The sequence below is a fragment of the Amblyraja radiata genome, chromosome 14 (assembly GCF_010909765.2).
Source record: "Amblyraja radiata isolate CabotCenter1 chromosome 14, sAmbRad1.1.pri, whole genome shotgun sequence".
Lineage (NCBI taxonomy): Eukaryota > Metazoa > Chordata > Chondrichthyes > Rajiformes > Rajidae > Amblyraja > Amblyraja radiata.
In genome coordinates this window covers 2955085-2967527 of record NC_045969.1, presented here as the reverse complement: position 1 = coordinate 2967527, position 12443 = coordinate 2955085, and the positions used below count along the sequence as shown (strand labels likewise).

Below are 12443 nucleotides of genomic sequence, written 5' to 3'. Positions count from 1 at the left end.
AGTGTGGGAGATTGGAGCACCCGGCGAAAACCCATGCAGTCACAGGGAGAACGTCCAACCTCCGTACAGACAGCACCCATTGTCAGGATTGAACCCGGGTCCCTGCACCACCGGTAGAGTTGCTGCCTTACAATACCGGAGAATTGGGTTCGATCCCGACAACGGGTGCTATCTGTACGGAGTTTGTTCGTTCTTCCAGTGACCACGTGGGTTTTTTTTCGAGATCTTTGGTTTACTCCCGCACTCCAAAGACGTACAGGTTTATAGGCCAATTGGCTTGGTATAAATGTAAATTGTCCCTAGTGGTGTTAATGTGTGGGGATTGCTGGTTGGTGCAGACTCAGTGGGCTGATGGGCTAGTTTCCAGGGAGTATCTCTAAATTAAACCAAAAACTAAAGATCAGGGGATTGAGGAAATGAATTGTAAACCTTCATGATCATGGTTCAACATGGAAATAGACACAAAATGCTGATGTAACTCAGCAGTGCAGGTAACACCTCTGGAGAGAAGAAATGGGTGACCTTTCAGATCAAGACCCTTCTTCAGAAACCTATGGGTCACCTATTCCTTTTCTCCAGAGATGCTGCCTGACCCGCTGAGTAACCGCTTGATGTAAACCAGCATCTGCAGTTCCTTCCTAAATATAACATGGAGATAATTGGGAATCGGTATCTCTGTTTCATGCGGATAGGTCCCTGGTTACGAGACAGGCCCTCTCCCAGTGCACTTACATGTAACGTTTCTTACCTTTATTTCACTTTCTTGTTGCTTTAGGCTCAGCTGTTTCCTTGTGCAATCATCCTGATGTTCACGAAGATTATTGCCCTCGCTCTGGAGTTTCCCCTGGAACAACAGCGGAAATGTTTCAGGAAGAGACACAAGAACCAGGAGATATATTGAGTCAATTTACATTTCAGGCTGCCTCGACAAGGCCAGCAGCATAATCAAGGATGAGTCGCACCCCGGCCACTCCCCCTTCTTCCCTCTCCCATCAGGCACGAGGTACAGACGAGTGAAAACGTACAGTTTAGTTTAGTGTATTTTCACATGTACTGAGGTACAGTGAAAAGCTACAATGGAAAACGCACACCTCCAGATTCAGGGGCAGGTTCTTCCCAGCTGTTATCAGGCAACTGAACTCAAGAGCGGAACTCGCTATCAAAACATGGAGGGGACGGGGGACACAATTTCTTGGCGGCCACGCGCGAGGCTTCGGAGGCTCAATCCAGCGCTAAATGCAGCTCAACTCTGCCTGTCTCACCAGGTTAACTACAGCCCTGCCTAGACTGACGGGATACCAGCGCTGCTTCTCCACGCTGGGTCATATTTCCTGCAAGTCCAGGAAGGCTGTAGGCTCACCTGGCGGGACAGGCAGCGTTGAGCTGGGTTTAGCGCTGTTTCTCTGCGCTGGACCGTCTGATTCCCGACCAAAGATCCTTTACCGGAGGATCTCTACTGCCGACCTATCTGGCCACCCGCGGGGGGGGGGGCACTCGGGAGGGGACAGGACAGCGTCGGAGATCCGGCCGGGATCGATCCTGGCTGTGGATGAAGCGCAGGTCTGCCACGTCTCCCTCCTCCAATCATCGCGCTCTATCCTCAGTCCTACCCCCCCCCTCCCCACTCCTCCCTCCTCCAATCATCGCGCTGAATCATGTCCCGCCCCCATTGCCTGCTGACCGATGTCTCTCTCGTCCAATCGGCGCCCTCGATCATCAGCCCCACCCCCACTGTCTTGGGGAGAGCGGAGATTTCACCGGGTTTTAAAATCCGGATTACAAAAACTTGGGGGGGATGTCCCCCACCTCTCAAAACGTGTCCCCTCTGGCCCCCCCGGGTTTTCCGCCCCTGACTGAACTATCCTACCACAACCAGAGAGCAGATCTGAACTACTATCTACCTCATTGGTGACCCTCTTTGATTGGACTTTACTGGACTTAATTTGCACTAAATGTTATTCAAGTTATTTCCTTTATCACGTATCTGTACACTGTGGACGGCTCGATTGTAATCATGTATTGTCTTTCCGCTGACTGGTTAGCAAGCAACAAAAGCTTTTCACTATACCTCTAAACTCAAATTCTAAATAAACTCAAGTCAAGTGCATTGCCAGAAACAAATCAAGAAAGGTCAAAAGGGTTTCCAACAGAAATGGCCTTAGGTAGGATGTCGTTGAGAGAAAAGGACATTAAAGATAGTTTCTTCAGTCAGGGTATTGAGTATAGGAGTTCTCTTACAGTTATACAAGACATTAGTGATGCCACATTTGCAAGTATTTTGTTCAGATTTGGTTACCTAGTTTTGCGACAGGAAGGATGTCATTAATCTGGAAAGAGTGCAGAGAACATTTAAGAGGATGTTGTCAGGGCTTGAGAGCCTGAGATTGGTCAGGCTAGTGATTTATTACTGGAGTGCAGGATGCTGAGGGGATGCAGGATGCTCTAGTCATAGAGTCAAGAGTCATAGAGTGATACAGTGTGGAAACAGGCTCTTCAGCCCAACTCGCCCACATTGGCCAACATGTCCCAGCTACCCTAATCCCACTTGCCTGCGCTCTGTCCTATCCAGGTCCAACTGTTTCTTAAACTATGGATTAGTCCCAGCCTCAACTACCTCCTCTGGCAGCTTGTTCCATACACCCGCCATCCTCTGTGTGAAAATGTTAAGCCCCTGTCCCACTTTCCCGAGTTACTCACAAATTCTCCCGAATTTTCCCCTTGATTCAATCTCGGAGAATGTCTGTAGCGAGTCCGTAGGAAGCCTTAGATATTTCGTAGTGGCTCGTAATGCCAGCCGTAGGTATTCGGGGCATCAGGTAAGTCGGGACGTTTTTTCAGCATGTTGAAAAATGTCCACAAGTAAAAAAAATAGCTCCGAGTACCTACGGCTGGCATCTCCGAGTTTGAATCAAGGGGAAAACTCGGGAGAATTCGTGAGTAACTCAGGAAAGTGGGACAGGGGCTTTACCCCTCTGATTCTTATTAAATCTTTTTCCCTTAACCTTGAACTTATGTCCTCTGGTCTTCGATTCCCCGACTCTGGGTAAAAGACTCTGTGCATCTACCCGATCTATTCCTCCCATAATTTTATCTACTTCTATAAGATCTCCCATCATCCTCCTACGCTCCATGGAATAGAGACCCAGCCTACTCAACCTCTCCATAGCTCACACCCTCTAGTCCTGGCAACATCCTCGTAAATCTTTTCGGAACCCTTTCAAGCTTGACAATATCTTTCCTACAACATGGTGCCCAGAACTGAACACAATATTCTATATGCACTCACCAACGTCGTATACAACTGCAACATGACCTACCAACTTCTATACTCAATATTCTGACTGATAAAGGCCAATGTACCAAAAGCCTTTTTCACCACCTTATCTACCTGCGACTCCAACTTCATGGAACCATGCACTTGTACTCCTAGATCCCTCTGCTCTACACTACCCAGAGGCCTACCATTTACTGTGTAGGTCCTGCTCTTGTTCGACGTCCGAAAATGTAACACCTCATACTTCTCTGTATTAAATTCCATCAACCATTTCTCTGCCCACCTGGCCAATCGATCCAGATCCTGCTGCAATTGTTCACAATCATCTTCACTATCTGCAAAATCACTAACTTTTGTATCATCAGCAAACTTGCTAATCTTGCCCTGTATGTTCTCATCCAAATCATTAATGTAGATGACAAGTAGCGGGCCCAGCACCGAATCCTGTGGCACACCACTAGTCACAGGCCTCAAGTCCGAGAAGCAACCTTCCACCATCACCCTCTGCTTCCTTCCATGGAGCCAATTTGCTATCCATTCAGCTATCTCTCCTTGGCTCCCATGAGATCTAACCTTCCAGAGCAGCCTACCATGCGGCACCTTGTACCTTTGAGTATAAGAGCAGGGAGGTTCTACTGCAGTTGTACAGGGTCTTGGTGAGACCACACCTGGAGTATTGCGTACAGTTTTGGTCTAATCTGAGGAAATAAATTCTTGCCAGAGAGGGAGTACAGAGAAGGTTCATCAGACTGATTCCATAACATCCTGCTCACCAGACTCAAAGACCTCGGCATTGAAGGCTCTGCACTCAGCTGGCTCCGTTCCTACCTTTCCAACAGATCCCACTTCATCTCTCTCCACAACCACAACCACACCTCTGCTACAGCCGCAGTCACTCAAGGCGTTCCCCAAGGCTCTGTACTCGGCCCCCTCCTCTTCATCATCTACATCCTCCCCCTTGGTCAGATACTCCGCCACTTCAATCTGGACTTCCACTGTTACGCTGATGACACCCAGATTTACCTTGGCACCAAATCCCCCCACAACCCCCCCCCCTCTCCCATATCAACTCCTGTTTGTCAGCTATAAAAACCTGGATGCAACATAATTTCCTCAAACTCAACAGCGATAAGACAGAATTCCTCCTCATAGGCTCCAAAGCCACACTCAGCAAAATCAATAACCCCACCCTCACCATCGACGGCACCACTGTCTCCCCATCTCCCCAGGCCCGCAACCTTGGCGTGATCTTTGATTCCACCCTCTCCCTTGAGCCTCACATCCGCCATGTCATTAAAACCTCCTTCGTTCATCTCCGCAACATCGCCAAACTCAGACCCTCTCTCACACCGCCTGCTGCTGAAAGACTCATCCATGCCTTCATCTCCTCCCGACTGGACTATTGCAACTCACTTCTCCTTGGCATCAGCTCCACCTACATCAACCGACTCCAACTGGTCCAGAACGCAGCCGCCCGACTCATCACCCACACCAAATCCTGGCATCACATCACTCCAGTCCTCAAAAAACTTCACTGGCTTCCCATCTCCCACCGGATCACCTACAAAATCCTGGTCCTCACCTACAAAGCCCTCCGCCATCTGGCCCTCCCCATATCTCACTGACCTCCTCTCCCCCTACCAACCCTCACGGTCCCTCAGATCCACATCAGCCGGTCTCCTCTCCATCCACAAGTCCAACCTCCGCAGTTTTGGGGACAGAGCCTTCTCCAGGGCAGCTCCCAGGCTCTGGAACTCCCTCCCCCAACTGATCCGCAATTCCGTGTCCCTCACCATCTTCCAGTCCCGCCTCAAGACCCATCTCTTCACCTCTGCCTATCCTTAGCCCCACGTCCCCGTCCCTTTTCATCTGTGCATTAATTGCCTCGTACTGTGTTTTGTATTGAATTCTGTCTTTACTTTGTGTACTAGTCATGTCTCTACTATTTATTTCATTCCCCTTACATGTTTTTCCTCTACATGCTCAATTTTTGTAAGGTGTCCTTGAGACTCTTGAAAGGCGCCCATAAATAAAAATAAAATAAATTTATTATTATTATTATTATTCCTGGGATGGCAGGACTTTCATATGAAGAAAGACTGGATAGACTCGGCTTGTACACGCCAGAATTTAGAAGATTGAGGGGGGATCTTATAGAAACGTACATAATTCTTAAGGGGTTGGACAGGCTAGATGCAGGAAAATTATTCCCGATGTTGGGGAAGTCCAGAACTAGGGGTCACAGTTTAAGGATAAGAGGGAAGTCTTTTAGGACCGAGATGAGAAAATCATTTTTTACACGGAGAGTGGTGAATCTGTGGAATTCTCTGCCACAGAATGTAGTTGAGGCCAGTTCATTGGCTATATTTAAGAGGGAGTTAGATGTGGCCCTTGTGGCTAAAGGGATCAGGGGGTATGGAGAGAAGGCAGGGATGGGATACTGAGTTGGATGATCAGCCATGATCATATTGAATCGAAGGGCCGAATGGCCTACTCCTGCACCTATTTTCTATGTTTCTGTTTGTCAAATGCCTTACTAAAGTCCATGTACACAACATCTACAGCTCTGTCTTCATCAACCTTTTTGCTCACGTCTTCAAAAAAATCAGTCAGATTTGTGAGACATGACCTCCCATGTACAAAACCATGCTGACTGTCCCTCATCAGCCCTTGCCCATCCAAATGCCTGTGTAACCTATCCCTCAGAATACTCTCCAGCAACTACAGATGTTAAGTCCACCAGTCTATGGTTCCCAGCATTTTCCCTGCAGCCCTTGAAAAGAGGCACAACATTTGCCACCCTCCAATCCTCTGGCACCTTCCTGTATTTAAGGACGACTCATAAATTTCAACCAGGGCTCCCGCAATTTCCTCTCTAGTTTCCCGCAATGTCCTCCGAGAAATCTGATCAGGCACCGGGGATTAGTCTACCTTCAAACACGACGGTACCTTCAGTACTTCCACGACGGTAACCCCGACTGCTCTCATGACACTTCCAGTGACTGCACAAATTTCCTCCGTCCTTCTGTCTTTCTCCTCGGTAAATGCATAGGAGAAATACTCATTGAGGACATTGCCCATTTCCTGTGGCTCCACACAGAGGTGACCACTTTGATTCCTGAGAGGTCCCTCTCTCTCTAGTTACCCTTTCTCTCTCTCTCTCTATCTCTATCTATCTCAAAAACTCTCATCTTGTTTGTTTGTGAGTCTGCGTGCGTGTGAGTGAGATCCTGAAATTGCGCCAAAACGGTACATGATAGCGCTACAATTTTTGGACCACCTTAGACAATAGACAATAGATGCAGGAGTAGGCCATGATCAGCAATGTGATCATGGCTGATCATTCACGATCATTACCCCGTTCCTGCCTTCTCCCCATATCCCCTGACTCCGTTATCTTTAAGAGCCCTATCTAGCTCTTTCTTGAAAGTATCCAGAGAACCGGCCTCCACCTCTGAGGCAGAGAATTCCACAAACTCACAACTCTCTGTGTGAAAACGTATTTCCTCATCTCCGTTAAAATGGCTTATCCCTTATTCTTAAACTGTGGCCCCTGGTTCTGGACTCGCCCAACATCGGGAACATGTTTCATGCCTCTAGCGTGTCCAAACCGTCCGTCCGTCTATCTAACTATCTGTCTATCTTATTACTAAAACTCACATCATGACCACTTCCGCCTTCGTTGTAATGAAATCTGTGCAAGAACGCTACCCTATATCACTAGGATTTTTCGCCACCTTACTCACCATTCTCCTCTACTCCAAGACACCATGTTTCGTTGCAATCGGTGAAATATGAGAAAAGTTACGAAGGTGGCGAAAAATCGTGCGATCAGCAGATTGGTCATCTCGCCTGTCAATCACCATGAATGTAACGCCACTTCCGGCTCTCGCTGGATAATAAAACCCCGGAGGCGGGGCTGAGTAAACAAGCCGTGCTAATTGAGTCTGCAAGAGTGGAGTCGGGAAAGCTGCTGTTGGGTAAGCCACTGTGGAGTCGGGGGAAGCCGCTGTGTGGAGGTGTTGTGTGGTGCCGCGGCTGGTGGCCGCTGAGTGCAGTCCCTCCCCCCAAAACACCCCCCACACCAGCCATTCCCCCCTCCCCTCTTCTCCACACCCTTTACCCCTGCCCTGTTCCTCCCCCCCTTCCCCCCACCCCACCCCACCCCCACACACCAGCCCTCCCGCCAACACTACCGGCTCCCCCCTACACCACCCCACCCCCCACACCACTCCCCCCACCCCCTCCACACCACCCCACCGCAACCCCCCACACCACCCCCCCCCACACCACCCACTCCCCGCTAACTGGTCTATAATTCCCTGTTTTCTCTCTCCCGCATTTCTTAAAAAGTGGGATAACATTAGCTACCCTCCAATCCATAGGAACTGATCCTGAATCTATAGAACATTTGAAAATGATCACCAATGCGCCCACGATTTCTAGTCACTTCCTTAAGTACCCTGGGAAGCAGACCATCAGGCCCTGGGGATTTATCAGCCTTCAGTCCCATCAGTCTACCCAACACCATTTCCTGCATAATGTGGATTTCCTTCAGTTCCTCCGTCACCCCAGATTCTTTGGCCACTAGTACATCAGGAAGATTATTTGTGTCCTCCTTAGAGAAGACGGATCCAAAGTACCTGTTCAACTCACCTGCCATTTCCTTGTTCCCCATAATAAATTCACATTTTCTGTTTTCAAGCGTCCAAATTTTTTCCTCTTCACATACTTAAAGAAGCTTTTACTATCCCCATTTATATTCCCCAGCTTACCTTCGTACCTCATCTTTTATCCTCGTTTTGCCTCTTTAGTTATTTTCTGTTGCTCTTTAAACATTACCCAATCCTCTTGCTTCCCGTTCATCTTTGCTACATTGTACTTCTTCTCTTTTATTGTATACTGTCCCTGACTTCCCTTGTCAGCTACGGTCGCCCCTTGGAATTTTTCTTCCTCTTTGGAATGAGGAATGAGGAACCTTACTCACCATTGTCCTGTGGTGTGTTTTATCAAACTTTAGTTCAGATTCATGGTATGTTTTACGTCATTCACATTTTTAACGTTACAAAACCCCACTTTGAGAAAAACTAGTAGTGGCAGTTACATAGAAAATAGGTGCAGGAGTAGGCCATTCAATATGATCATGGCTGATTATCCACATCAGTATCCAGTACCTGCCTCTCTCCATACCCCCTGATCCCTTTAGCCACAAGGGCCACATCTAACTCCCTCTTAAATATAGCCAATGAACTGGCCTCAACTACCTTCTGTGGCAGAGAATTCCACAGATTCACCACTCTCTGTGTAAAAAATGATTTTCTCATCGTGGTCCTAAAAGACTTCCCCCTTATCCTTAAACTGTGACCCCTTGTTCTGGACTTCCCCAACATCGGGAATAATCTTCCTGCACCTAGCCTGTCCAACCCCTCAAGAATTTTGTAAGTTTCTATAAGATCCCCCCTCAATCTTCTAAATTCTAGCGAGTACAAGCCAAGTCTATCCAGTCTTTCTTCATATGAAAATCCTGACATCCCAGGAATCAGTCTGGTGAACCTTCTCTGTACTCCCTCTATGGCAAGAATGTATTTCCTCAGATTAGGAGACGAAAACTGTACGCAATACTCCAGGTGTGGTCTCACCAAGACCCAGTAGAACTGCAGTAGAACCTCCCTGCTCTTATACTCAAATTCTTTTGCTATGAATGCTAACATACCATTCGCTTTCTTCACTGCCTACTGCACCTGCATCCCTACTTTCAATGATTGGTGTACCATGACACCCAGGTCTCGTTGCATCTCCCTTTTCCTAATCGGCCACCATTCAGATAAAAGTCTACTTTCCTGTTTTTGCCACCAAAGTGGATAACCTCACATTTATCCACATTATACTGCATCTGCCATGCATTTGCCCACTCATCCAACCTATCCAAGTTACCTTGCAGCCTCCTAGCATCCTCTTCACAGCTAACACTGCCCCCCAGCTTCGTGTCATCCGCAAACTTGGAGATGTTGCATTCAATTCCCTCATCCAGATCATTAATATATATTGTAAATAGCTGGGGTCCCAGCACTGAGCCTTGCTGTACCCCACTAGTCACCAAAGATCATACATCCATATGTATGTGTGCATATGTATGTGTATACGTGTGTATGTATGTGTATATATGTATGTGTATGTGTATATATATGTATGTGTATAAATATATATATATATGCATATATTTATTATTACTATATAATTATATATATAATTGCCTTTATGTTTATGTATATCATCTTACAAGACAAATTAATTAATAGTGATTATTTAAATCAAAGTTGCTTCTGATCCATGAGAATAAACTTTATTATCTCTAACTTGCCTCTCACACACAGACACACATTCATATAAATATATAAAATATAGATACGTTAAATTTAATTTTGTGCAGTGTGTGTTAAAGCAATACAAGGGAAACTGCACAATACAATGCAAGGGAAACTACGCAAAGGAGGGGGCTGTTCCCGCTACAAGATACTCGAGGATCTTTGCTTTGGATCAAAGATTATAGAGGAGCTCTATAATCTTTGCTTTGGATCTCAGCGGGTGGCATACCGGAAGTCGCGTGTCGCATTAAGAAATGGCGGCCGTGACGTTCCGTCATGTACTACACGTCAGTCCATTGGATTTCGCAGGAGTGGTCTATCTTGCTCCTCTATGATCTTTGCTAGTCACTGCCTGCCATTGTGAAAAGGACTCTTTGCTTCCTGTCTGCCAGCCAGTTCTCTATCCCCATCAATACTGAACCCCCAATACCGGTTACAGGTATGATGTCACAATTGGATTGTAGCCCTGCCTGCTTCAATGTTGCAAATCCCAGGACACTGAGTTCTGCCTTTTTTTTCCTGGCCGCAAGTGAGATTGCATTTTTTTAAGTTTAAAAAGAGGGAGGGTGAATAAGTGGAAATGAGCTGCCCATGCGCAGCTGGGGGCTATAGGTGAGTGGTGGTGTATTGCGTTGGGGGAACGGGCTGTGTTGGGGGAATGGGTGTGTGGTGGAATATTACCTTGGGGAACGGGTTGCGTTGGGGGACCAGGGATCCAACTTGGTCTGGTATATTTATAAAATCTCGAGGGATTGTCTTTTATGCTACCCGCCAGAGCTATCTCCTGGCCCCTTTTTGCCCTTCTGATCTCCTTTTTTAGTTTGTACAAAATCATGAAGGGAATTGATAGTGTGAGGGTGAACGTACAGTGTAGTTGAATCAAGAACTAGTGGATATATGTTTAAGGTGAGAGGGGAAAGGTTGAATAGGAAGCTGAGGGGCACTTATCCACTCAGAGGATGGTGTATACATGGAACAAGCTTCCAGTGGAGGTAGTAATAATAATAATAATGGATGGGATTTATATAGCGCCTTTCTAATACTCAAGGCGCTTTACATCGCATTATTCATTCACTCCTCAGTCACACTCGGTGGTGGTAAGCTACTTCTGTAGCCACAGCTGCCCTGGGGCAGACTGACGGAAGCGTGGCTGCCAATCTGCGCCTACGGCCCCTCCGACCACCAGGTAGTTGAGACAGGTACTATAACAACATTTAAAGGGCACCTGGACGGTTTAGCGGGATATGTACCAAATGTGGACAAATGGAACTAGCTTAGATGGGGCATCTTGATCAGATGTTTTATGTCTATCTTCAGTGTGAACCAGTGTTGCTTTTCACAAATAAAATCACAATAACCATTTATGCTTTTCACACTTCTGTACCTTCTGCCTGATGGGAGAGGGGAGGAGGGAGTGACCAGGGTGAGACAAGGACATCTATGTCCGAGTCTTCTTGATTGACTAAAGCTCGACCTCCAACACGATAAACCCAACCAAACTCTTCTTTAAACTCAGACGTTTGCTATCTTCCAAAACTTTATGAAAGTCCCATAGGATCTGGGGATGAGCCTGGCGGACCATTTACTGGAGGTACCAACTCAACAACTTTGCTCACCTTGATTTTGTCCTTTGCCTCCTCCACAGTCAACAGAGAGTGGGATTTGTGTTTCCCCATGACAGTGCAGGACATACACACGCACTCCTTGTCCTGCTCGCAGTAGAACACAAGGACCTTCTTATGAGTTGGGCACTGCCTGGTGGTGAAGTCGGCAATGGGCTCGATCAGCCCATGGTCCTTGTAGATCCGCTCGGTCAGATGCGGCTGCAGATGGTGGGAGCAGAAGGAGGTTTCACATTTGAGACACGTCTTCACAGCCGGGGATGGGCTGTCGATACAGTACTCACACATCATGGTACTGGGCCCGGCAGCAGGGGCAGTGGGCTGGCACTGGCTGTACATCTCCACAATGTTCTGCAGAGTGTGGTTCTTCACCAGGCTGGGCCTGGGGTTGAAGTTTCGGCGACATTGAGGACAGTTGACCCCACACATGGACTCCGAATGGTCCCAGGCATCGCTGATACATTTGGCACAGAAACTGTGCTGGCAGGGCAGTGCCACAGGGTCCTGGTACAAGCTCAGACACACCGCACACGTCAACTCTTCTGTAAATCCTGCAGCTGCCATACTGCCTTGCACCAGCAGTGCAGAGCCAGGTCAGAAAGGAAGAACCCGGAAATACACTTACTTTCAGTTTCAACGTTTGTCTGAAATTTAACCCCTCGAGTTCTGCACTTGCCCAGCCAAGTTACATATTGAAGAGAGACACAAAATGCTGAGGAAGAATACGTGACCGTTCAGGTCAATATGGTATATATATATATATATATATATATATATATATACATATATATATATATATATACACACACACACAAAATTCTGGAGTAACTAAGCAGCATCCCTGGAGAGAAGGAATGGGTGGTTTTGGGACGAGACTGTTCTTCGAAAAATTAAAGCCTGGCGCTCATGAGTGGGATCATGGTTCAAGGATAAGTAGGAGGAGGTGTCTGAAAGGTAAAAATATCTATATTTCCATCTTCTATCTTCTATATCTATAAAACTCTCGTGCCATCCGTCCGGCTGCCTTTCTGCCTTTTGATTCGTGCCCGATACTCGCAGATGTCTAATCGGAATGGCCGATGCTAGCAGATGTCCAATCGGAATGGATCCATTTACATGTACGGCTGCCGGCTGCATTTCTTCCTTTGATTCCTTGCCACGCCGGATCCAGACGCTCAATCT

The 12443-nt window shown here is 47.2% G+C and overlaps 1 protein-coding gene across 3 annotated transcripts in view; it reads right to left on the bottom strand.

Moving 5' to 3' along the window:
• LOC116980285 (E3 ubiquitin/ISG15 ligase TRIM25-like) overlaps window positions 1–11853 on the bottom strand; it is a 58218-nt gene extending 46365 nt beyond the window's left edge. For 2 of the 3 annotated variants that reach the window (XM_033032356.1, XM_033032358.1), the window contains exon 1: window positions 11256–11853. In XM_033032356.1, the coding sequence (XP_032888247.1) occupies window positions 11256–11825 (570 nt within the window). In that variant the 5' untranslated portion in view covers window positions 11826–11853. Of the gene's footprint in view, window positions 1–748; window positions 845–11255 lie in introns of all 3 variants that reach the window. The other variant, XM_033032357.1, reaches the window with a different exon arrangement.
• Window positions 11854–12443: the final 590 nt, after the last annotated feature.